Source organism: Pogoniulus pusillus, chromosome 22 (assembly GCF_015220805.1).
Source record: "Pogoniulus pusillus isolate bPogPus1 chromosome 22, bPogPus1.pri, whole genome shotgun sequence".
Classification (NCBI taxonomy): domain Eukaryota; kingdom Metazoa; phylum Chordata; class Aves; order Piciformes; family Lybiidae; genus Pogoniulus; species Pogoniulus pusillus.
The window spans coordinates 10067943-10093856 of NC_087285.1; the positions used below are offsets into that span (position 1 = coordinate 10067943).

The 25914-nt window shown below is 50.3% G+C and overlaps 2 protein-coding genes across 3 annotated transcripts; one reads left to right on the top strand and one right to left on the bottom strand.

Moving 5' to 3' along the window:
• The first annotated feature begins 375 nt into the window (after positions 1-375).
• On the top strand, positions 376-9921 carry RNF14 (ring finger protein 14). 2 transcript variants are annotated; one of them, XM_064161667.1, is made up of 9 exons: positions 376-484; positions 985-1168; positions 1787-1949; positions 3249-3400; positions 4163-4684; positions 5284-5512; positions 6205-6377; positions 7442-7572; positions 8396-9921. In XM_064161667.1, the coding sequence occupies exons 3-9, from the start codon at positions 1796-1798 to the stop codon at positions 8454-8456; spliced, it is 1422 nt and encodes a 473-aa protein (XP_064017737.1). In that variant the 5' UTR covers positions 376-484; positions 985-1168; positions 1787-1795; the 3' UTR covers positions 8457-9921. The 2 variants fall into 2 exon arrangements, with proteins under 2 accessions (XP_064017737.1, XP_064017739.1); XM_064161669.1 differs by having other exon boundaries at positions 395-477.
• Positions 9922-11251: 1330 nt separating this feature from the next.
• Positions 11252-16682, bottom strand: GNPDA1 (glucosamine-6-phosphate deaminase 1). The gene is made up of 6 exons (XM_064161670.1): positions 16347-16682; positions 16178-16279; positions 14865-15047; positions 14097-14281; positions 13344-13518; positions 11252-12834 (listed from the first exon to the last, which is right to left on the bottom strand). Exons 1-6 carry the CDS (start codon positions 16468-16470, stop codon positions 12737-12739), a joined length of 867 nt encoding a protein of 288 aa, XP_064017740.1. The 5' UTR covers positions 16471-16682; the 3' UTR covers positions 11252-12736.
• Positions 16683-25914: the final 9232 nt, after the last annotated feature.

The window sequence follows — 25914 nt, forward strand, 5'->3', positions numbered from 1 at the left end:
TGGAGGAGAAAAGGGGGTTGGGTGGCTTGAGGGCTTCGGCTGTGACCTTCCTTACTCAAGGGCTGTGAAGAACAAGACTGAACGCTTCAGTTGCCGAGCAGTGTGAAGCTGTGCTTTGCAGACATCAGTGCGTGGTGGGGAGGAGGGGCGCTTGGTGATGGTAGGGCTCAGGGAAGGCGGGGAGGGTGCCCCTGAGCTTGTCGCCCTTTGTGGAGCAGCTCCTCGGACCCCATCTAACTGCCGGGCTCTGCGGAGCTGCGGCCGCTCCGAGCTGCCTCAGGCCGGGCGCCTTCGCTCCTCCCGCCCGCTGGGGGCGCTGTAGCGGCGGGGGCGAGGCCGGCGCCGGGCTGGAGCCTCCGCCCCGCAGGCGCTTCCCACTTCCCTCTGCCCTCCTCTTCCCTCAGGGCCGTGCGGGGCTGGGCCGCGCCGGTGTGTGCCCCGCCTCAGCGGCCCCGGTCCGCACGCGGGCGCCTGCGGGTAACCGGTGAGGCGCGGCAGGCCGTGGCGGGCCGGGCGGAGGAGCGGGAGCAGGCCGTGCTCGGGGGAAGGGCCGCGGGGTGGTGGGCGGCGGCGCTGAGGCCGGGGGAGCGTGGGGCGGCCGGAGCGGGCGGGCCCCAGAGCTCTGAGGAGCCGCGGTGGGGCTGCTGCTGTGTTTCTCCTTTGCTCCAACGCAGCTGCCAGCGAAAGGAGGAGAGTGTTGAAACCGAAATAATCGTTGTACAGCTTCTTGTTGGGGGAAACTTGACCCGAAAACGTGGGCTTGTTTTTGTGACTCCACCACCGAGGCCTTCTCAGGCTCCTGAGTTAGTCCCGAGAGCGATCGGGACTGCAGACATCGCAGCTTACACACGGAAACGTGTTGCTGCTGTTGGAGAAAGAAGAAACCTGCCTTAATCTGAGTTACTGAGTGGAATGTTCGCTAGTGTTCGCGACGAGAACGCCGAGAGGACTTTATTCCTTCTGAGTGTATGTTTGTTTGTTTAGCTACAGGCAGGTCAGAGGTACCCCTGCTGTTAGCCACAAGAGAAGTGAACCTTTTTCCTGCCTTCTGTGAGCAAAGCTTTCTGACCTCCAGTTGTGCCAGAGGAATGCTCAGGGAATCTGTTCTGGTCTTTCCAGCTCTTGGCCAGTAATCAGTCCCTGCAGCTGTTCAGTTTTGAGTAAAAAGGTAATCCATTACATCTGTTTCCCCCACACCAAACCTAGACCTATGAGTGCATCTGCAAGATGTCTGTGTAGGAGTTGAAGCTTTTACTGGTACCTTTAACAACTTTAATCATAAATAGGATTGTTTGTTTGCTTGCTTGTCTGAGAACAGGGACAAGAACGGCTAATTCTTTTTTCTTGGTGGGTTTTTTTTTTGGGGGGTGGAGGGGATGGTGGTTTGGTTTTTGGTTTGATTGCTTGGTTGCTTGGTTTGGGTCTAGCTTCCCTTTCAAACGTTAGTGGAATGTCCTTGTGTCACTTTTGCCATCATGTATTGCGTTTTTCCTCTAACAGTTTCTTTTGACTCTTCAAGGTTCTGTTAAAGTGTTTTGGTTCTGGTTTGGGTTGGTTGGTTGTTTTTTTTTTTCATTAGCTTTTCAGCCCATTTCCACCGTGTTTTCTGTCCTGTTTTCAATGGCTTTTTTTCAACCTATAATAAAAGCTTGCTTATATTTGACGTTGTTTTACCGCAGTTCCTTTGAGTTCTAAATCTTACAGTAGTATAAACTGTACACCTCAAGTTAATTAGAAGAAGATGCATTAACTCAGTTGATCTTGTAGAGTGCTCTTAACTCCACAGGATATTTAAATGTCTTCAGAAGATAAAGAAGCTCAGGAGGATGAGCTGCTGGCTCTGGCTAGCATTTATGATGAAGATGAGTTCAAGAGAGCGGAGTCTGCCCAAGGAGGAGAAACAAGAATTTGTCTGGAATTGCCACAAAACTTCAAAATTTTTGTGAGTGGTGAGTTGAGATGTTTTGTGCTTATCTGGATGGGGTTGGACTAGATGAACTTTGAAAGTTCCTTACAACACAAAACATTCTATCACAAAATTACCTTTAACCAAGCTAATTTTCTGGTGCATGCTTAGATGGTTGCTGCTTTAGTGACTTGTAGGAATACTGAACAGAAAGCCATAGCTGACTCTGCTCAGGGTGTTGTTTGAGTTTATCTCCTGGCAGTTTTCATCCTCCTACGTCAAACCTCTTTAGAATTAGAAGCATTTCTTTGCAATAATTGAGTTCCTTTATTATTTTGTTTTTTCCTTAAGAATATCACAGAACCCCCGAATCCCAGCATGGTGGAGTTGGAAAAGACCTCTGGAGATCATCCAGTCCAACCCCCTTGCTAAAGGAGGGGCACTGACAGCAGTTTGCCCAGTATCATAATGGCCAGGTGGAGTTGGAAGCTCTCTGAAGAAGGAGACTCCACAGCTGCTCTGGGCAGCCTGCTCCAGGGCTCCAGCACCCTCACAGCAATGGATTTTCTTCTCTTGTTCAGATGAAACCTCCTCGTGTCCAGTTTGTGCCCATTGCCCCTTGTCTTGTCCCTGGGCACCACTGACAAGAGTCTGGCCCCATCCACTTGCTCACCCACAGGTCCTTTAGCTCTTGCTGAGCATTGATAAGATCCCCTCTGGGGATGCTCTTCTGCAGGCTCAGCAGTCCCAGGGCTCTCAGCCTTTCCTCACAGAGATGCTCCAGGTACCTCAGCATCTTTGTAGCCTCCACTGGATTCTCTCCAGTAGTTTCTTGTCTTTCTTGAGCTGGAGAGCCCAGAACTGGACCCAGTATTGCAGCTGTGGCCTCATCAGGGCAGAGCAGAGGTGGAAGAGAACCTCCGCAACCCGCTGGTCACACTCTTCTTTATGCACCCCAGGACACCATTAATGTCCTTGGCCATGAGGGCCCATTGCTGTCTCACGGTGACTTTATCCACCAGCACTTTCAGGTCCTTCTCTGCAGAGCTGTTCTCCAACAGGTCAGCCCCTTAACCTGTACTGGATGGGTGTCATTCTGGGTTTGTGCAGTAGGGGATGTTTCACAGTACAGGGGATGTTTTGCAGTGGTGGTTGCTGATTTAACTGCATCCATACAAGCCCAGGAAGTTTTGCTGTACTGAGAAGTTCTGCTATTTACAGTTGAATAAATACTTTTAAAGCTAGATGTTTATCAAACAAGGAGAGATGTCTGCCATAAACCAGTTCTGGATCTTTAGTTTTCATCCTGTTTCTCAGACTGTCTCAATTATCTCTGTTCCAGGTAGTTCCACGGAGAGCCTTCAGATCAGCAGGTTCGAATACACCGTTTGCTTCCTGCCTCCCCTTGTGCTGAACTTTGAGCTCCCACCAGACTACCCATCAGTCTCCCCACCCGTGTTCACCCTTAGTGGGAAATGGCTCTCACAAGCCCAGGTCTGCAAAACACTAACATTTTAACAGAGCTTTTGTGATTCTGGGTCTGTCACTAACAGTTCACAACGTACTGGGGGATGTTCATGTAATAGGTGACAGTGAAATTAAGATGTAATTATATCACTCTTGCAGCTGGCTCCTTGGTTTCCTCTCTGTTTATACCTGATCGCTATTCTGAGGATTGAGAGCTCACCTCTCTGAGCCTGTGTCACAGGTCTCTCATGACATCCTTCTCTGTAGATTGGTATAGGGATTTGCTAAGTGGACTGTTCAGTGAATGAGGAATTGATTGGATGGTTGCATCCAGAGGGTGGTGTCCAGGTGAAGATCAGTGACAAGTGATGTTCTTCAGGGATCCCTACTGGGACCAGTGCTGTTAAATGTCTTCATCAGTGACATGGGTGGTGGGACTGAGTGAACCCTCAGCAAGTTTGCAGATGAGACCAAGCTGAATGGTGCAGGTAACAGGCCAGAGGGACCTTGACCAACTGGAGAGGTGGGCCTATATGAATGTCTTGGCTGGGGGTCAAAGGGCTTGGAAAGCAGCCCAGTGAAGAAGGACTTAAGGGTGCTGGTGGGTGAAAAGCTGGACCTTCCCACCCAAGTCGGTCTGTGATTCTCTGATTGTTTTTACATCTATTTTATGGATACATAAAATGTCCAGAATCTGAAATCTGAGTATGGACTAAGGGACCATGGGAGAAGAAAACAGTACAAATTGTCCAGTCCTGCTGACTCCTGGAATTGTTTCTTCTTTCCTAGCTCAGTGCCCTTTGCAAACACTTGGACAATGTATGGGAAGAGAATCGAGGCTGCGTGGTCTTGTTCGCTTGGATGCAGTTTCTGAAGGAGGAAACCTTGAGTTACTTGAATATTTCCTCCCCTTATGAGCTAAAAATGTGCCATCAAGGGAGTGGGCAGAGTAGGACACCTTTGGTTGGCCCTGAGGAGGACAGTGGTGGAGCAGCAGGCTCTGCTGCAGCTGAAGGAGAACTCATTGATGCAAGAGCCATACAGGATGTAGAGTCCTTGTCAAGCCTGATTAGGGAGATCTTGGACTTTGACCAGGCTCAGAGGAGAAAGTGCTTTAACAGCAAAATGTACCTGTGCAATATCTGCTTCTGTGAGAAGCTGGGCAGCGAGTGCATGTACTTCAGTGAGTGCAGCCATGTCTACTGCAAAGCCTGCCTGAAGGACTACTTTGAAATACAGATCAGAGATGGGCAGGTCCACTGCCTCAACTGTCCAGAGCCGAAGTGTTCTTCTGTTGCTACTCCTGGCCAGGTAATAAATGGTGTGAGAAGTAATCACAGAATCAGAGAACTGGTTCAGGCTGGAGACCTGGAAGATCAAATTAACCCAGCATTGCCAGGTCACCTCTAAACTATGTCCCTCAGCACCACATCTCCACAGCTTTGAAACGCCTTCAGGGATGGGGACTTCACCACTGCCCTGGGCAGCTTGGGCCAGGCCTTCACAAGCTTTTGAGGGGAGAAATTGTTCCTCATGTCCAATCTAAATCTCTCCTGTGGTAACTTGAAGCCACTTCCTCTTGTCCTGTCACTTGTTTCTTGGGAGAGGAGACCAACCCTCACCTCACTGCAACTTCTTTTCAGGGAGTTGTAGAGAGCACGGAGGTTTCCCCTCAGCCTCCTCCAGACTAAATAACCCCAGTTGCCTCAGCTACTCCTCACCATCCCTGTTGTCCAGATCCTTCTCTGGATATGCTTCAGCACCTCAGTGTCCTTGTGTGAGGGGCCTGAAACTGACCCTGTACTCAAGCTGTGGCCTCAGAGCTGAGCCCAGGGCAAGCACTACCCTGCTGTTCTGAGTGCAGCAGGCTCAGAGTTTCAGACCTGTCTGATCTTCCTGTGTTTGTGTAGGTGAAGGAGCTGGTTGGGGAGGAGCTGTTTGTACGCTATGACCGCCTGCTGCTGCAGTCCAGCCTGGACCTGATGGCAGACGTTGTCTACTGCCCTCGCCCCGGCTGCCAGACACCGGTCATGCAAGAACCAGGCTGTACCATGGGCATCTGCTCCTGCTGCAACTATGCTTTCTGTACTCTTTGCAGAATGACCTATCACGGGGTCTCTCCCTGCAAAGTTACTGCAGGTGAGTCATCCTGGTTCAGAAATGGATCAAGAAGCTATTAAGTTTCATGTGGAAAAAGGCTGGAAGTCAGGAGTTGAGCAAGGAACTTATCACCACATGAGCTTGCTGAAAGATTAAACATTCATCTGGGGCAGCTCTGGTGCTCACAATTAAAAAGTGTTCCTTTGAGGACACTCATAGCTTAGGAAATCCCCAAACTGCTGATTGTTGAATGCTGAGAGGCTGTAGCAAGAGAAGAATTTTGAACATCCCTTTCTTTACCTTTTCCTGTCAATCCACTTATTTTTGTTGGCAGAGTTGATAGTGGGATCAGGTGGGTGCTTCTCTAGAGTCACAGAACGCATCAATTTGGAAGGGACCCTCAAAGGTCCTCTTGGCTAACCTTGCAGAAAGCAGGGATGTAGTGAGCAGGATTTGGGCCTGAAAAATCTGTGACAAAGTTTAATTGAACATATGTTCAGAAAAAATAGTACATTTTAGATCTGCTCTGATTCCATCAACTGGTCTCTTTTAGAATGAAACTATGAAAAAAAAAGTTGAGGTAGAGGTGTTCTAATATCCATTTTTATATGTTTTAATACTTTTTAATTAATGATGTTAATTTCCTTTATTGTGTTATTAGTTGGACTTCATATAATCTATTCTTAAAGCTTATGATTTGGGCTCGGGTTTTGTTTTGTTTTATTCCTCAGAGAAATTAATGGATTTACGAAATGAGTATTTAGAAGCAGATGAAGCAACCAAAAGATTTTTGGAACAACGTTATGGTAAACGAGTGATTCAGAAAGCCTTGGAGGAAATGGAAAGTAAAGAGTGGCTGGAGAAGAACTCCAAGTCCTGTCCTTGCTGTGGTACTCCAATAGAGGTGAGCAAGGAAGGGAAAGGCTGAAAAATCAGAGAAAGAACTCTTGAGAGAAAGTAGTGTAAATTGAGTTCTGCATGTGAGCTGGGACAGAGATTTTATAGGATCCAAGTTCACCAGAGAAGGAAAAAGCCCTGGAGATGTTCAAGGCCATGCTGGATGGGATCTGGAGCAACGTGGTGTAGCTCACTACTTTGTCAGTGCCCAGGGAGTTGGAACAAGATGATCTTCAAGATCCCTTCCAACCCAAACCATTCTCTGACATTCTAAGGAAGAGTAGGAGGACTTCCTATTTCTGACTGTGTTACATGGTCAGGTGTTGGAAGAGGCTGCCCAGGGAGGTGGTGGAGTAACCATCCCTGAAAGTGTTCAGTGGGCATAGTGGTGTTGGGTTGATGATTGGTCTTTTCCAACTCAAACAATTCTGTGACTCTATGGTGTTTCTAGAGATTATATTTACTTGAGCAAACAGAGTAGCTGCTGCTGTTCAGATCTTTGTCTGAACATCGTTCCAGTACCTGAAGGGGTACTGGAGAGGGCTTTTTTACAAGGGCTTGTAGTGACGGGGTGAGGAGTAATGGCTTTGAGCTGGAAGAGGGGAGATTTAGACTGGAGATCAGGAAGAGATTCTTTCCAGTGAGGATGGTGAGACACTGGAACAGGTTGCCCAGGGAGGTTGTGGATGTCCCCATCCTGGAGGTGTTCAAGGCCTGGTTGGAGGAGCAGGCTGGTCTAGTGGAAGATGTCCCTGCCCATAGCAGGGGGTTCGGAGCTGTATGATCTTTAAGCTCTCTTCTAACCTAAACCATTCCATGAATCCACTTTGATTAATCCCTTTATTGTCCATGTGTCCCAGACTACAGTCAGGCAATGCCACTAGCTTCAGCAAGACACCATTTTCCAGTGTTATTTGCAGTTCTGTGATTCTAGGTCTTCCTTCATTTGAACAATAACAAAATCCCAGTCTGAGTAAAACATGGATGAGCTGATGTGGGTTTTGGGGGCTAGACCTGAGGGCTGACCTGGTAAGATTTTCTTACTGCTCTTTCTTGTTTCCTTCCCTTCAGAAGCTAGATGGCTGTAACAAGATGACATGCACTGGCTGCAGGCAGTACTTCTGCTGGCTTTGTATGGGCTCCCTGTCAAGGGTGAACCCCTACAGGCACTTCCATGACCCATCTTCCCCATGCTTTAACAGGTCTGTATTTATGTGTGCTGCTTTCTAGAGACAAGGAGGCTGAGGGGAGACCTTCTCACTCTCTACTACTCCCTGAAAGGAGGTTGGAGCAAGGTGGGGGTTGGACTCTTCTCCCTATTAGCAGGTGACAGGAAAAGAGCTCTGTATTGTCTGATTAGATTGTGAGCTAGAGCAGGCTGCTGCTGCTACCCTGCCTAAAGAGCAGCTAGGAGGGGCAGCATGCCAGGTAATTCTACTACATTTTGGATTATTGAGATTTTCAGAGATTTTTTGAGGAGGGCCTACAAGAAGGCTGGGTAGGAACTGTTTACAGAGGCCTGGAGTGACAGGATGAGAGGCAATGATTTAAAATTAGAGAAGAGCAGATTTAGATTGGGTGTTAGGAACAAGTTATTTACTGTGAGGGTGATGTAAAACTGCAACAGGTTGACCAGGGAGGTGGTTGAGGCCCCATCCCTGCAGATATTTGAGGTCAGGCTCAACAAGCCTTTATCTAGTGGATAATGTCCCTGCTTAGTGCAGAGGAGTTGCAACTGGATGATTTTTAAGGTCCCTTCCAACCCACCCCCTTCTATGAATCATGTCTGTAAGATGCTGTAAAACCTTTTGCTGTGAGGTGCTGTACAAGTGCAGAGTCATTTTAATTGACCCTGAGGCCTGCAGTGAGTGGTTTGTGATACTAAAACCAAGCAAAACTTGTACTGACACAAGTGCAACTTGCTGCTTTTGTGGGTTTGGTCACAGACTGATTTTTTTATTTTTGTACATACTGTAATTTGGGTGTTTTTTTACATCCTGATGTCAGTTTTTGGCTGCCTTGCAGGTTGTTTCAGGCCATGCACACTGATGGTGAGTTCTGGGAAGACGAAGATGAAGATGAGTAGCTTCCTCTAGCAACAAAAGCTGAACAAACCAGAGATGCTTCCCATTTGTGTCAAGTTTGTTTGCTTCTCACTTCCATTGTGTGACAGAAGAATTGATAACTACCTTGCACTGCAGGATACCACCCTTTAGAGGCTGTTACCAAAACCAAAGGAGACCATTTTACCCATCCTGTGCTCAGGGTCACGGTGGAAGGCCCTAATCATCATCTCAAGAGATGCAACCAGTCACAAGTTGGGAAATTACTGGAAAAATACATACTAAGAAATGTCCCTTTTTCAAAAGCAAACAAAACTGAAGGCCCACATCACAGACGTTTTGGGGAGGTAAGGGTCCTTCAGGGAGACTGCTCACCTTCCCAGGATCTAGTCTGGCATCCCTGGTGGGGTTTAATGCAGTTGTGTCATAGCTGTGTTGCTCTCTCTAGAGCTGTTGCTGATGCTGCTTGCACAGGGAAGTTTTCTGATACAGAAAATTCCTCCTATGTTCAGCAACTCATTTTGTTGCTTTTGTGGCATTTCATGCCTCATTGCTCTGGACAGCAGGTTCTTGCTCTGTCACTGATACCTTGTGGAGGTGTTAACATCCCTAGCTCCCATCTTGCTGGCTGTAGTGTCTGGGTCTTTGCTTTGCTGACTGTGAGAGCAGAAGTGACCAGCAGTCGTCTCCAGGATCAGTTTGAGGACTCATCTCAGTATTGCTGTTGTGTTCTCACCTTATTCTAACAATGATGAGTGCTAAGGCCATGAGCAGAGCATTTGCCCAGCAAGAGGGTGAGGGATACCAGATCTTGAAAGACATATTTATATTGAGGTTGACTTGGATTCTTCAAGATACTGAGAGCTACCTTCTCAGATGATGAAGTAATTTATTTTCTACTAACTCTTCATAGATTAAATCTGATAGTTCTAGGAAAAGTTGGTAGCTTTGTTTCTGAACTAGATCCTTTTATTTTCAGTGTCCTTGCAACTCAAAATATTTGAAGGGCCAAATTGTTCTCCCACTAAAAGCTCAGTATTTTTGTGAGCATTAAGTAACTATTGGAGGGAACCACTCATTTTTTAAAGTTTTTTCCACTTGCAGAACCATGGAAAAAAAAGGCATTTTAAAATGAAATCTGCATATACCATGCTCAGAATAAAGAATGGAGATGGGGTAGCTCAGGAACTGGAAGGCTTTTCAGAAACTCAAGGTGATCATCTTTCATTCAGTTTTGATTGACACTAAATAAATTTGATACTAAACTTGGCTCTGGCCAAAATCAGCTGATTGAGCTCCTTTCACAGACAATCAGAGCCTGTGCTGTTAGACATGGCAGTGATTGCAAAGAGAAGAGCTGGTGAAGGTGGATCTCTTGGCTTGCTGTAGGCTGTAGGACAGCATGTAGGGAAAGTTTACATTTGTGTATAACTCAAATTGTGTTTCCTGCACCTTTCACATGCACTAAATTCACTTTACGACAGTGAACAGTCTCCCTACTTGTCTTCATTGTGGCATGGGTAGAGCAGTGTCTGGGTAGAGCTTGTGCACCATGAGGCATCTCTTGAGTGACGTGGAGCAGCACTGGGCTTGCACAAAGCTCTTGAGTGAAGCTGGTGCAGGATGTGATGGACATTTGAAGGTTCATGTGTGTGAAGTGTCCTTACACCCAAAAGAGAGCCCTGGTTTTCCCTAGGAGACAGTGCAAGCCCCTGACTGATAGGTGGTGGCTATTGTGACATGACTCTGGGATTGCTGTATTGCATGGAGCCAGCTTTGAGCTGCATTCCCCTTGGGAATCTCTGTTGGATAGAACCAGATTTGAGCTGCAGTCCCCACAAGGGTTTCCACTGGCCACCGTATGTTTCTCCAGCCTGACTCCCGCAGCTGCCTGCTTTTGGAAGAGGCTTTCTTGCTAAGATGCCCATGTGGGCAGTGTTTGTGAGGAGAAGCCTGTGCTTCAATTCTGCTTTCCTGCCTGCATGGAGGATCTCCTAAACCTACAGGAAGCTGGGAAGATCCTTTCTGCCAGGCCAGAAATGGGCTGAGGGCAGGGTCTGGACACTAAAGGGTGTTACTAGGGTGACAAGGCTGGAGATGTCTGCCAGAGCTAGCAGAGTACCAGTGCTGTAGTAAAGTATTTGAAGAGGTTGTAGTGAACTACCTCTGCTTCCAGGAGCTTTGTGTGGAGAGAGGGATGGTGATGTAGAAACTCCTCTGTCTATGAATTCTGGGCACTTAGGTCTGGAGCTCCTGTATTCTCCAATGAGGTGGACAGACCCTCCTGGGAGGGGACAGGAGGACTCAGGACAATTGGCAGGTGGAACAGCTAAAACTAGAGCCTGTCTTTGCCAGCAGAGAGCATGGCAGGCAAATCTAGTAACGTGGAGCAGTTTCTTCCTCATCTTTTTCTTCCCTTGCTCCTTTTCTGTCTGCACACAGAGCATTGGATTGCTTGCAGACATTCTGTGATACAATCTCTGTGACCTCCCTTTGCCTTTAAAAATCCCCACGTGTTTAATGGGAAAAGGCTGCTGCCTGGCAGGCCAGAACTGGAGCAGGTGTTTGGTGGAAACCTGCCAGCAGACACTGGACCAGGCAGGGAGCTCCTGAAGCAGAAGCAGCAGCAGCTCTTCCTACTAAACTGCTAACAGAGCTTTGGTTCTAGGTGAGAGAGCTGGTGCAGAGGAACAACTCTTTGGCATGCTTTCACGGTTTTGTGCTGTTCAGAGGTGGCATTGGGAGTCCTGTTCAGCCTCAAACTGTTCCATGTTTCACCAGCAGAGAGAGACTGAGCCCAGATGCAGCAGTGAGACCATTTAGTAAAAATTAAGACATTTACTCTAGAAAGTTCCATTAAGAGATAAAAGGTTTATAAAATCTGTGTACTGAAATCAGTGCTGCCCAGTTTGTCCTGCCTCTCACTTGATAACATTTGATAAGAAGGCAACTGTCCCAGTAAGGCCACAGCTGCAGTACTGGGTCCAGTTCTGGGCTCCTCAGTTCAAGACAGGGAACAATAGGTGAGAGTGCAGTAGAGGCTACAGAGATGCTGAGGGGCCTGGAACATCTCTGAGGAAAGGCTCAGAGTCCTAGAGCTGTTTAGCCTGGAGAAGAGCAGCCTGAGAGGGAATCTGCTCAATGATCAGAGAAGAAGGTGGGGAGGGGGCAAGAGGATGGGGCTAGGCTTGTCAGTGGTGTCTAGTGACAGGAGAAGAGGCAATGGACACAAACTGGAATCCAGGAGGAGAAATTTCTTTGGTGTGAGGGTGCTGGAGTCCTAAAGCAGGCTGCCCAGAGAGGTTGTAAAGCCTCCTCTGGAGAGCTTCCAAACCCACCCAGTAAGTACAGCTTCTTGTGTGATACCAACTGAAATCACACAGGTGTAAATGAAACCATTAACTGGATTAATGGTGCCATGTCACACTATGGCATCACCTCCCCTTTGCTTAAATGGTCTCAAGTCCAATCATCTGGCTCAAAGCAGAGCTTGGCAAGGGGCTTTGACATGGATGCCTCCTCCCTGGAGGTGTTCAAGGACAGGCTGCATGAGGCCTTCCTTGAGCAACCTGGTCTAGTGGAATGTGTCCCTGCCCATGGCAGGGGGTTTGGGAGTAGATGATCTTTAGGGTCCCTGTTTCAACACAAACAGAGCCTGCACAACCTCTCTGCAGCCTGCCCCATAGCCAGACGGTCCTCAGGGGCAGGTTTTGTGCTTGTATCCAGTTTGGAGCTCCACTGTCTCTTCTAATCTTTCAATGCACAGTGCCCAGGAGAGCCTGCTTCATTTTCCTGCTGGTCTAGCAGCTGTGCTGCACACTGCTCTTAGGTGATGCTGGAGCTTTCTCTTCTCCAGGCTGAACAAGCTCAGTTCCCAGTTTAAATGGCACAATGGAGGGGTGTATTGTGGAGGGGGTGACACACGAGGGACTCGTCCAAACTGTGAGGAACACATCCCAACGTGATTCCCATTTGGCTTCTGTGGCATTGTAATTTCACATCTCTTATGTTTTGGGGCCTTCAGTCCACAGCATTACAGCTGTGTCAGAGATGAAATTTACTCTCCGCTAACTTCACCTGCAGGAGGATCAGCCACTGGTGGTGCTTTGTAGGACACAGCTACTGGAGCCCATTTCCCTTGGTTAATCAAGACAGGTGTTGAATCTCTTTAGTGGAGAGAAACAAGCACAGAATCATGCTGATCATTTAAGAACAAAGAGCAGAGGAGTTTCTGCAGTGATTCCCTTTCTTCCCAGCTGGTTTTCTGCAGAAAGCTGGCTCAGAAGCCTCGAAACATGCTGGGTTAATCACTGTATGGGCCCTTGGACTGGCTGCTTTCTGCTCCCATCTCCTTCATGCTGTATAAGGGTTCCACCAGTTTGTTGTGAACCAGCATTAAACCTGATAGAACAAGACAAAAAGAGCTGAAGTAGACAAAGTAGAGCAAAATTCTCATTGATTGGATGCTAATGAAACAAAGCATTACCAATCCTTGCTCCTTGTTTCCCACACCCACATTAAGCTTGAGGAGGGCAGATTTAGACTGGAGATTAGGAAGAAATTCTTTTCAGTGAGGGTGGTGAGACACTGGAACAGGTTGCCCAGAAAGGTTGTGGATGCCCCCTCCCTGGAGGTGTTCAAGGCCAGGCTAGATGAGGCCTTAAGCAACCTGGTCTAGTGGAAGGTGTCCCTGCCCATGGCAGTGGGGGTTGGAACTGGATCACAATTTCTGAGGTTCCCTCCAAACCAACCCATTCTGTGAATCCATGAATCGACCATTCCCACTGCACTCCTGTGATCACTGTACATCTCAGCTGTTACATGTAAGGAATGCAGACCTCTGGGAGCTGATTTAACAGACACCTCTGAAAAACAGCTACAGCAACAAGTTGGCCTGCTCCAACACTCACCTTTGAAGTACTTCACTGTCTTCACCTTGAGTTCCAGTGTGGCATCCTCATCACACACAAACACAGTGTTGGGGTGCTGCTGGAAGGCAGACACTGTCCACATGTGGTTGACACCTTCCTCAATGGCTTTGTACAATGCAAAGGCTTTGTGGGCTCCTGTGATCAGAATCATCACCTGGACTCCAAGACAAAGAATGTATCATTGAGGGTCTAGAAGAAGTCTTCAGATACCCACACCCTCTCAACCCAAAGAGAGCTGCCCTGGTCCCTAAGAGGGCACATCTACCACTCTCCCCAGAGGCACTTCACTCTGTCAGTTTGCTCTGCATGTGTTTCATTTGTCAACTCACAGCTTGGTGGGTGCCTGTTACTATTTGGACACTTTGGGGTGCCAGACACCTGTATGCTGAAACTTCATTAGTACAAATCAAGGCAGACTCAAAAGCCAACCTACTTGGCTTTCATGATCTGCTGGTTTAACATCAAGCCAACCAGTGATTCTTGCAGGTATTTCCCCAGGTGAGACTCTCAAGCAAAGCCACTCAAACCTATCAGCTCCCTGTGGATCACAACTGTGCTGCAGGGCTACACAATGCAGTGTTAGTAAAGCAAACAAGGAGACAGAGCAAGAGTCAGGAGCTGCCTGTGAGAGGAGCAGCATCAGCTGCCCTGGGCCAGCAGGGTGTAATGCTGCTCCAGGAAGCCCTGCTCAGGAGGTGCTGTACAATCAGAAGTCACTGCTTTCCTCCTAACCTCTCTGGCATCCATGACAGTGCCTACTCCAACTGTCAAAGCCATCGTGGGGACTTTGGAGAGGTCACCATCAAAGAACCTGGCGTTAGCCAGTATGGTGTCCATAGCCAAGGTCTTCACTCGTGTCCTGGATACCAAACTTGATCCAGGCTCGTTGAAGGCAATGTGACCATCAGGGCCAATACCTGTGACAGAGACCATAGGAGAGGAGAGTCAGTGGCTGGAACAGCTCATGTCAGAAGCAAACTCCTATTAGAAGGGCATTCAGTGCCTCGGGAACAGCTACAGAGCCGAGAAAAACACTTGTTCTGCTCAAGCTCAAATTTGCTTCTAGAGGGAATGACAGCAAAAGCCTTCTCTGAAGCCAGCAGACTCCAAGCAAACAAAGCTGACAGCAGAATCCTGAGGTAAAGTGATGGGAGAAGCTTGCCTGGAGCTCCTGTTGGCTCACAGGACTCTTGACTGCTCCTAGGGGTTTCCTGTTAGCCTTGGCAGCTGTACTATGGTTTGTATTTGGTACAGTTCTAGCACTGCCTGGTTCTTCTGCTAATTGATTCCTGAACAATTCACCTACTGGGCTGAAATACCTAAAACTAGGGGAGCAGACAAGGCTGCCAGCATATCTGAGTGCCCAGGCTGTAGGAGAACAGGGGGCCTTTCACTGCAAACCCACTAACTGCACTGCAAATGAAATCTCCTGAGCAGAAATGAGCTAGTGGAGGAAAGGCAGCACTTCCTGCCAGTGGTGACAGACCTTCAGCTTCTCACCTCCAACAAAGAGTTCAATTCCTCCAGCTGCTTTGATTTTGTCCTCAAAGGCCTCGCACTCTGCCTGGAGATCAGCTGCATTCCCATCCAGAATGTGAACGTTCTCTGGTGAGATGTCGATGTGCTTGAAGAAGTTGTTCCACATGAAGGAGTGGTAACTTTCTGGGTGGTCCCTTGGCAGACCTGGCAACACAGCATGACTAAGGACACCTGAAAGTGTCACCCCATGACATAAAGCACTTTCAGCGGCATTAGTACCAGAGCACTGCCTGCGCTGTTTCATTTATGACTCTCTCAACCTCAATTCAGTTCTCAGCATCATGTCTTTTAGCAAACATTTAGCCTGTATGTTTTTCACCTTTGGAGATTTAGGTTTGCCCACTAATCTCTCCACTTTTTTTTTAATGAAGAGGCTGTTTCTTCACAGCTTCACAAAGGAAACAGCCCTGCTCTGCTATCTCATCAGGAGTGCAGAGGGATTAGGGAAGGGCAGCTGGACAAGTAACACATTGGTCCTTGCAAGAGGCTTGGAGCTAGTGACCTTTATAAGTCCTGAGCAAAGGTGGCAGTAAATACTGCACACTATCTCAGCTTGCAATGACAGAACCATGGAATCATTTAGAATGGAAAAGACCTTTAAAATCATCAAGTCCAACCATTAACCCAGCACTGTCAGGTCACCACTAAACCATGTCCCTCAGCACCACATCTACACAGTTTGGAAACCCCTCCAGGGACAGAGGCTCCACCATTGCCCTGGGCCAGGCCTTGACAACCCTCAAGGGAAAGAAATTGTTGCTCATGTCCAACCTAAATCTCCCCTAGGGCAATCTGAGGCCATTTCCTCTTGTCCTGTTGCTTGCTCCTTGGGAGAAGAGACCAACCCCCATCTGGCTCCTTTCAGGGAGTTGGAGAGAGCCAGGAGGTCTCCCCTCAGCCAGAACATCCTCAGTTGATGAGATGGGTCCTTACCTGCTCCACACCTATCTATTTATTCATTTCTAAGGGTCTGCTGTGATAGGACAAAGGTTTTCAAACAGAGAAGACTGAGACTGGACATTAAGAAGTTCTTTAGTATGAGGATGGTGAGACTCTGGAACAGGTTGCCCAGGTAAGTTGTGGACACTTCAAGGTGCTCAAGGCCATGTTACATGGAGCCTTCAGCAACCTGGGCTAGTGGAAGGCATCCCTGCCCATGGCAGGCAGCTGGAGCTGTCTTGAAGGTCCCTGCCAACCCAAACCATTCTATGGTTTCACGACAGACAGCAACACAGACAAGGAATGCCACATGCCTCACGCCTGCGGGCACTCACCCACGTACTCGTCCATGTTGAAGGTTTTCACGTACTTGAAGGAGAGGTCCCCGTTCCTGCAGTACTCCACCAGCTTCCCGTAGCAGCCCAGCGGTGTGCTGCCTGCGGGGAACGGCCGCTTCAGCGCCGGGAAGGGCCCCCCGGCCCCGCTCCCGACCCCGGCACCCACCTGTGGGCAGCCCCAGCGTGAAAAACCTGCCGGGGCCGGGCCCGAAGTGCACGATCCGGTTGCGGATGTACTTGGCTGCCCACTCGCTGGCCTCCGCGTACGTCTCCTGGATGATCAGCTTCATGGCGGCCGAGGGCGGGCTGCGAGCGGGGGGAGCCGCTACGCCGCCATCTTACCGGCTCCTCTCGTCCGTCCGTCCGACCGACCGGACCGCCTGCTCGCCGGACAGGAGCCCGGCGCGACCCCGCCGAGACACCAGCCCCGCCGCCCGGGCCTCCCTCCGCGCCCGCCCCGCCGGTGGGCGGTGAGAGCCCAGCCCGGCCCCTCAGGGCGGCAGCTGCCAGCGCGGCCCGGGCCCGGCAGCGCCGCGGGAAGGAAGCAGTGGGCTCTGCCGAGCCTGCCAGGGAGGGTGCCGCGGGCGGAGTTCAGGCTTAGGACTCGGGTAAACGGTTCAGTGCACCCACTGAAGCGCTTGGGCTGCTAAACGAGTCCAAGTGGGGACGGCTGGCGTGTGCTGCATGCCGGGGCTGCGCTCCTGGAGCAGGCGTTTCCCACCAACGCCTTAACAGAGCCCCCACGGCGGCGGGCTGCAAGGGACACCCACCGCAACAGGATCTGCCGGAGGGTAGGGGAGCCCTGCAGGGAGACCTTGCCAGGCTGGATGGGTGGGCAGAGGCCAGTGGCATGAGATTGAACAAGGCCAAGTGCAGGGTTCTACACTTCGGCCACAATAACCCCAAGCAGCTCTGCAGGCTGGGGACTGAGTGGCTGAGAGCAGCCAGGAAGAAAGGGACCTGGGGGTGCTGGTAGAGAGTAGCTGAACATGAGCCAGCAGTGTGGCCAGGAGAGCCAATGGCATCCTGGCCTGGCTCAGGAACAGTGTGACCAGCAGGACAAGGGAGGTTATTCTGCCCCTGTGCTCAGCACTGCTCAGGCCACACCTTGAGTGCTGTGTCCAGTTCTGGGCTCCTCAATTCAGTAGAGCTGTTGAGGTGCTGGAAGGTGTCCACAGGAGGGCGCCAAAGCTGATGAGGGGCCTGGAGCACAGCCCTGTGAGGAGAGGCTGAGGGAGCTGGGGGGGTGCAGCCTGCAGCAGAGGAGGCTCAGGGCAGAGCTCATTGCTGTCTGCAGCTCCCTGAAGGGAGGCTGTAGCCAGGTGGGGTTGGTCTCTTCTGCCAGGCAACCAGCAACAGAACAAGGGGACACAGACTCAAGCTGTGCCAGGGGAGGTCTAGGCTGGATGTTAGGAGGAAGTTGTTGTCAGAGAGAGTGATTGGCATTGGAATGGGCTGCCCAGGGAGGTGGTGGAGTCACTGTCTCTGGAGGTGTTCAAGACAAGCCTGGATGAGGCACTTAGTGCCATGGTCTGGTTGACTGGATAGGGCTGGGTGCTAGGATGGACTGGATGAGCTTGGAGGTCTCTTCCAACCTGGTTGATTCTATGATTCTATGATCACAATGCCACAGGGTGTTTGGAATCTCCAGAGGAGACTCCACAACCTCTCTGGGCAGCCTGCTCCAGGGCTCCAGCACCCTCAAAGTTGTTTTGGTTGGGTGTTGTTGTTTTTTGTTTGTTTGATTGTTTGTTTTTAACTAGTCTTCATGTGTCCTTCACTGTGATTATTTGAATCTTCTCACCTCTAATTGGCTGTCCCAGCCACCAGAGGGATTCTCCATCTCAGTCCTTCAGCTGCTCTTGGTGTCTCAGAGTGATCCATGATAGCTAAAAGCAAAACCACAAGCCATGCCTCAGGCAACAACAAGCATCTCTAGCACCTGAAAACAGTTTGTAGGAACCTGCTTCAGGGTATGTTGGGGCCATTCTAGACCTTCAGCTGCAGGGCAGACCATGACTTGTAGCTGTTTGTGCTGCTCCTGGCAGCAGTGGTATTCCCAAAAGACCTTTCTGCTCTTGCTCTGGCTGCATTCAAGCTGTGATGGAAACATTCTCAACCCTTCCTTGCAAAGCCTTGGTTTGTTGTTGAGATGCAAAGCTCTTAGTTCAAAATTAGACAGCTTTTCACTTTCATTACAGGAATGAAATTCACACAAATTGCTTTGCTAGGAAACAACAACCTGCTATGAAACAAACATCCTGAACTGGGGAGTTTCCAGGGAAGGGGCATCTCCCATCTCTCTGGGCAACCTGGGCCAGGCTCTCACCGCCATCAGTGTCAAACACTTCTCCTTTGTCTCCAGTCCAAATCTCCCTCTTTTAGTTCTGATCATCAACCCCTGTCCTGTCACAACAGGCCCTGCTCAGAAGTCTGTCCCCAGCTTTCTGTTTATAAAATCATAGAATGCTAGGAGTTGGAAGGGACCTCCAGAGACCATGGAGTCCAACCCTCCTGCAAGGACAGATCAGAGAGGGACACTGGATGATCTCTAGAGGAAACTCCACAACCTCTCTGGGCAGCCTGCTTCAGTTCTGTTGGGCCCTTTAGGCGCTGAAAGGCCACCAGAAGGTCTCCCTGGAACTTCCTCTTCTCCAGGCTGAGCAAGCCCAACTCTCAGCCTGGCCTCACAGCAGAGGGCTTCCAGCCTCCTCTGGCCCTGCTCCAGCAGGTCCATGTCTCTCCTGTGCTGAAGGCTCTGAAGGTGGATGCAGTACTTCAGGTAAGGTCTTATCTCCTGCTGTGCACAACCAGATCTGCTGCAGGGCTCAGGATGAGTGCTCAGCACCTCATCACTGCAGACGACCCACGTCGTATCGCATCACTCGGCGTTACCATGGAAATGCAGCCAGGGCTCAAGAGATTCCAGCACAGCAAACACTGGAGGCACAGGCCATGCAGCAGTTCACTGTAAGAGACACCTGCACTTCCCACTGTGGTGAGCCACAGGGCAACAACCACAGCCCCCTGTGGGGTGACCTGCAGGCTGTGGGGTTTGTCTGCTATCAGAGTAGCCTGTGGAGAGCCATCACCCCATCCCACACCCCCTGCTTTGCCTTCTTCACTGTTCTTGTGCCTTTGGAGGTATGGGGAGTTGCTGCCGTTGAGAATCATAGAATCATTAAGGTTGGAAAATACCTTCAAGATCATCAAGTTCAACTATCAACCTTTGACTTCAGTAGACCATGTCCCAAAGTGCCACATATACTCTTTTCTTGAACACTTTCAGGGATGTCAACTCCATATGCAAAGAAATTCTTCCTAATCTCCAACCTAAATCTCCCCTGGTGCGGCTTGAGGCCATTTTCTCTTGTCCTATCACTAGTTGCTTGGGAGAAGGGGCCAACACCAGCCTCACTCCACCACTTTTCAGGTAGCTGTAGAGATCACTGAGGTCTCCTCTCTGCATCCTCTTCTCCAGGCTGAACAACCCCAGCTCCCTCAGCCTGTCCTTATAAGACCTGCCCTTCAAACCCCTCACCAGCTTTGCTGCCCTTCTCTGAAGGATCAGTCTTCCAGCATCCCACCACACTGCTGGATGTGGCAGGATGGGTTTGGTTTAAATTCCAGCGTTCTGGGCTTGTCACAGAATCAGAGAATGGCAGGGGTTGGAAGAGACCTCTGCAGACGCCTGAGTCGCTGTCAGTTGTGAAGGATCCATCTCCTGCTTTAGCCTCCTTGTGTGAGTGACTTTTTACAGGGCACAAAGGCGTAGGAGGCAGCCAGCAGCCAAACATGTTTTGCTGAGGGGGAAAAAACAACAGCGGTGCAGGAGAAGGCAGGCAGGTGCACCTGCCCGCACAGCTGCTGCCCTGCTCTGCCCACATTCCAGCTCTCCACACGTTTTACACAGCCTTACTTCAGGCAGGAACTGCTCCAGGGCTGGCTGCTGTGTGGGCCTAGCGGGCAGGGTATTTTTAGGTATGCTAATTGCTGTGTGTTATTGTTCCTGCCTTTGCAGCTCGCTCTGCAAATGGTGAAGAACTTCCTGGTATCTGAACGGGCTGATTTTCCTTCCTTGCAAAGGCAGCAGATGGAAGGAAACAAACACTTCTCTGCAGAAGAAGCTGAAGTTTAACCAGGGAGTTCTAACAAGCACAGCATTTTCTTTTTCTCCTTGCTGAAGTGCTTAGCTCTCCCAGTGGCACCCAGATCCCAGATAGTTTGCTGGGGCAGGGTGGGTGGAGGCATCACAGCAAGCTGATATGATCAAGCAAGCAGCTCTGGACACCACGCTGGCCAGGTCCTTCCCTCTCCCATGGGAAAGCTGTCAGAGCTTCCCTTCTTGCCAGTTTATAAACCATTAGTCTGTGTAGAGATTTAATCACAGAATCTCAGATTGATTTTGCTTGGAAGGGACCTGAAAGATCGTCTAGTTCCAGCTGTCTGCCACGGGCAGGGACACCTTCTGTTAGAGCAGGTTGCTCAAGGCCCCATCCAACCTGGCCTTGAACACTTAGCCTTGGAGCCTCCACAGCTTCGCTGGGCATCCGCTGCAGCAGGGAGGTTGGACTGGATGATCTCCAGAGGTCCTTTCCAAGCCCCTCCATTCTGTGACTCTGTGTTACTCTGTAGCACTCGTGGGTTATGGGGCATAATTGTGTGCCCCAGTATAGCAGGTGCTGCTAATGAGCAGCTCGCTGCTGCTGCTGGAGTGTGGGTGGCTCTGCTCGCTGTTGTAGGTGCTCTTGTTTGTAGGAGACCTGACGTGACCCAGCAGCTTTTGTTGTCACAACAGCCAGTCACAGAGAACTGCAGCTGCGTGTTCAGAACTGCCTGCAGTGATCCATGTCTACGTTTGCCATGCTGGGGAACCTGCACTCTGCTGAAGGTTTGGACAAGGTGTGGTGCAGCTTGCTCAGACAAGGCTTGTCAGAGGGCTTTGGGCCAAGGTCCTTGCAGATGAGGTGGGTTAGAACTGACCTCTGCAGATCATCCAGTCCGACCTCCCTGCTACAGCAGTGGCACCCACAGCAGCTTGCCCACCATCACAATGACCAGGTGGATTTGGAATCTCTCTGGAGGAGACTGCAACCTCTATGGGCAGTCTGCTCCAGGGCTCCAACACCCTCAAAGTAAAGAAGTTCTTCCTGATGTTTAGATGGAACTTCTTATGTTCAAGTTTGTGCCCATTACTCTTATCTGGTTGCTGGGCACCACTGACAAAGGCCTGGTCCCATCCTCCTGACACCTACCCTTTAAGTGTTGGTTAGCATTGATGAGATCTCCCCTCAGTCTTCTCCAGGCTAAAAAGGCTCAAGTCCCTGAGCCTTTCTTTATAAGAGAGATGTTCTACCCCCCAGTTCTTCTTTGTAGCCCTTTGTTGTACCCTTGCAAGCAGTCCCCTGTCTCTCTTGGACTGGGGAGCTCAGAACTGGACCCAGTGCTGCAGATGTGGGCTCAGTGGAGCAGAGTCAAGGGGGACGAGAACCTCCCTTGACCTGCTAGCCACACTCTTTTTGATGTACCCCAGGATGCCATTGCTGTCTAGCAGGACTCTCAGGTCTCTTTCCACAAAGCTTTTAGAGCTTTCTCCTCATTGCTTTTAGAGGCCACGTCAGAGCACGTTTGACCAGGCAGCATAAAGGTCTGTGAAACAGATGGAATTTAGATTTGCACAGACTGTGGTCATCACTGAGTTTATTTCTCTGAAGAGGCAGCAAAGCCAGAAAGTCCTAGTTAGGCCCTGACCTACTGTAGATACATCAATCACAGGGCTTCAAACTAGCTGGAGGTGAGAGTACTCCCTACTCTGCCAACAAAGCTTTGAAACAGCCAAAAGCTAAAAGATGGTTCAAACAGTGAGGGGCCCAAAACTGAACCCAGTATGTGAAGTGTGGCCTTATCAGAGGCACAATCCCTGCCCTGGTCCAGATGGTCACACTATTGCTGATCCAAGCCAGGATGCTGGTGGCCTTTTTGGTCACCTGGGCACCCACTGACTCATGTTCATCTGCTGTCAACCAACACTCCCAGATCCTTTTCCACCAGGCAGCTTTCCAGCCACAAATAGACCTGTGGGCATGGCACTCTGGTGATCTTAGGCTGGGAGTTGGACTCAATGATCTTAAAGGTATTTTCCAACCCAAACAATTCTATGATTCTGTGAAATACTTTCAGAGCACAGCTCATGCAGAAGCCACTAAAGAGCAATCATAGAATCAACCAGGTTGGAAGAGACCTCCAAGATCAGCCAGTCCAACCTAGCACCCAGCCCTATCCAGTCAACCAGACCATGGCACGAAGTGCCTCATCCAGTCTTGTCTTGAACACCTCCAGGGACGGTGACTCCACCACCTCCCTGGGCAGCCCATTCCAATGCCAATCACTCTCTCTAACAACAACTTCCTCCTAACATCCAGCCTAGACCTCCCCTGGCACAACTTGAGACTGTGTCCCCTTGTTCTGTTGCTGCTTGCCTGGGAGAAGAGACCAACCCCACCTGGCTACAACCTCTCTTCACGTAGTTGCAGACAGCAATGAGCTCTGCCCTGAGCCTCCTCTGCTGCAGGCTGCACCCCCCCAGCTCCCTCAGCCTCTCCTCACAGGGCTGTGCTCCAGGCCCCTCCCCAGCTTTGGCGCCCTCCTGTGGACACATTCCAGCACCTCAACATCTCTACTGAATTAAAGGGCTCAGAACTGGACACAGCACTCAATGAACTCAAGCTTTGGAACATCTCCTGAGAGAAAACACATTTAGTACCAGAGGAAAAATCAAACACACAGGCATGAAGTGGTTTACCTAAAACCAAGTGGGAAATGAAAGCAGAAACAGTCATGTGCTGCAACCACAGCATCATCCTTCCACACAGCTTCCCCATCTAAGAAAACTGAAGAAATTCACAGGAAGCAGCTGGGAGAAATTGTCATCACCCCTCCTGAAGAAGTCTTGCTTGTACTAATTGGCCTAATGAGGGTGCAGTTTACCTCCAGATGGCCCCAATATGGCTTCAAGACAAACTTTCACCATTTTTTCAGGACACATTCCAGCACCTTTTCTGAGGACATGTCCAGGTTGCTTATATTAGTCTCTGTAATGTCCAAGTCAATCAGTGTACAGCTAATTACCACTGAGGCTATAGCCTTACTTAGGGCTATAATCCCACCTCAACAGCAAGCAAATCCAGGCATGGCATCAGGGCAGCTTCTTACTCTGGAGACATTCTTAGTGCAAATGGGGAAGCTTGTGCAGAGCTGAAACCAGTCAGTGCCTGGGGCTCTCATTCCAGCTCCTTCAAAGGTGTTTGTGTGCAAGAAACCCTGCATTCTCTTTGCACCTCCAACTGGACTAGAGAAGTGATGGTCCCCCTGTACTCAGCACTGGCGAGGTCACCCCTTCAACACTGAGTTCAGTTTTGGGCCTCTCCAGGAAGGACACTGAGGTGCTGGAGTGGCTCAAGAGAAGGGCAGTGAAGCTGGTAAAGGGTCTGGAGAACAGGTCTGGTGAGGAGCAGCTGAGGGCACTGGGGTTGTTTAGTCTGGAGAAGAGGAGGCTAGGGAAGACCTCGTGGTTCTCTACAACTCCCTGAAAGGAGGTTGGAGCCAGGTGGAGGACATTTTCTTCTCCCATGGAACAAGTGATAGGACAAGAGGAAATGTGCTCAAGTTACATAAGGAGAGGTTTAGGTTGGATATTAGAAGAAATTTCTTCACTGAAAGGGTTCTAAACCACTGGGACAGGCTGCCCAGTGAGGTGGCAGAGTCCCCATCCCTGGAGGTGTTTCAAAGCCATGGAGATGTGGTGCTGAGGAACATGGTTTAGTGGCGACCTGGCAGTGTTGGGTCAATGATCTTAAAGGCCTTTGCTTTACTAAACAATGCTATGATTTCAGGAGTCAGTCTTTTAGGTTATTGCTGGCTAAACTGTTTTAGGAGTCCTGCTGCTCCTTCAACATGAGAACTGTGATGTTCATGCATCTCAGTAAGTCATGGGTAAACTGTCTACTCCTGCAAGAACAGACTACTGCAGAAATCTGCAGGCTGATGAGGGTGCAGACCAATGAACACCAAGGCGTGCATTTATGACTGAGTATGCAGTTCAAACCATGCCCTTGGGTTTAAACGCTTGCAACACTCTGAATTTGCTGATTCAGCTTTTCTTATCCTCAAGCTGATCTGTTTAAGTCTCATCAACCTCAGGGATTGATGTGGGCAGTTTGGTACAAGCCTGAACTGCACCATTAGAAAATAAAGATTGCATGAGCTGGAGAGTCTCTTCAGCAATGGCAACATTCAGCTCCAAGCCTCCTCTGAATAAACAAATACCTATCTCTGCGTGGCTTCCTACGCCTGCTTCTCTTGGAACAAGCTTTCAGATCTGCGAAGCCATCTGCTTTATGTGGATGTGAAAGATCTGCCTGTGCTTTTGGAGGAGCTGGCCAGCATCTTGTGTTTGCTTCAGCTGCAGTGCAGCTCGGCGCCGGCCTCTTCTCTGCCCGGGGAGTGGCAGAGCTGGCACATCTTGGCACAAGATGTTGGCGATGGGTATATAGAGAAGCATAGCATTGTTCAGGTTGGAAAAGACCTTTGAGATCATCAAGTCAACTCCGAAACTAGCGTGGTTAGCTTAGGTTAAGTAGGTTAATGTGGCTCACGATTCGTAGAATCACAGAATGGTTTGAGTTGGGTGGGACCTTCAAAACCATCTACTTCCACCCCCCTGCCCACCTTCCACTGAAGCAGGTTGCTCAAGGCCTTATCCAACCTGGCCTTGAACACCTCCAGGGAGGGGGCATCCATGACCTCCCCTGTTCCAATTGCCTCGCCACCCTCACTGTAAAGAACATAAAGGCTGTTGCTGGTTTATGTGTGTGCTGGCCCTGGTGGTTCCTCTCTTAGGTGGCTGTGGTTTTTCACCATGGGTTTACATCTGCTCTCTGATTTCTCGAGGTTCTTTAACACTTCATGTGGAAGCTTTGAGACTGAAAAACTTCTTTGGTGTGAGGGTGCTGGAGCCCTGGAGCAGGCTGCCCACAGGTTGTGAAGTCTCCTTCTCTGGAGAGGTTCCACAACCCCCTGACAACTGTGGTCCTGTGCAAACTGCTGTGGGTGCCCCCGCTTTAGCAGGGGGGGTGTGTGGATGACCTGCGGTGGTCCCTTTCAATCCCACCGCGCTGCAATCCTGTGAGTAAGTATACACGAAGCTTCGTAGCATCTAGTGTGTCTAGTACAGAGTCTGTGGGCCCTGGAGCAAGCTCGTCTGGCGGGAGGTGTCCTTAGCCGTGGCAGGGGTTAGGACTAGAAGGTCCCTTCCAACACAGACTAGTTTATGATTCTACGGTTCTGTGTTTTTTCTGCGGCTCTCACAAACTCCCGGGGAATGTGCTGCCGGCCCACAGCATCCACCCGTGCCCTGCTCCGCTTCTCGCTCCGGAGCGGGGCACGCTTGGCTGTCTTTGTGGCTCCGGGGTAGCTTTGGTCGCTCCAGGGTCACCCAGCGAAGCCGTGCCGGGGATCCTCCGCCGCCGAGCGCAGCCTCCAGCCCCGGGCCGTCCCCCACTGCCGGCAAGGCCGGTCCCCGCGGGGCGGGCGGGGCGAGAGGCGGGAGCGACCGAGTGTGACGGGCGGAGGGAGGGAGCGGAGCCCGCAGCGACGACGAGCGATTCGGTTGCCGTCGCCTCCGCAGCGCCCGTCGGGAGGCGGCCGGGCAGCGCCGCCGTCGAGCCTCGCCGTCC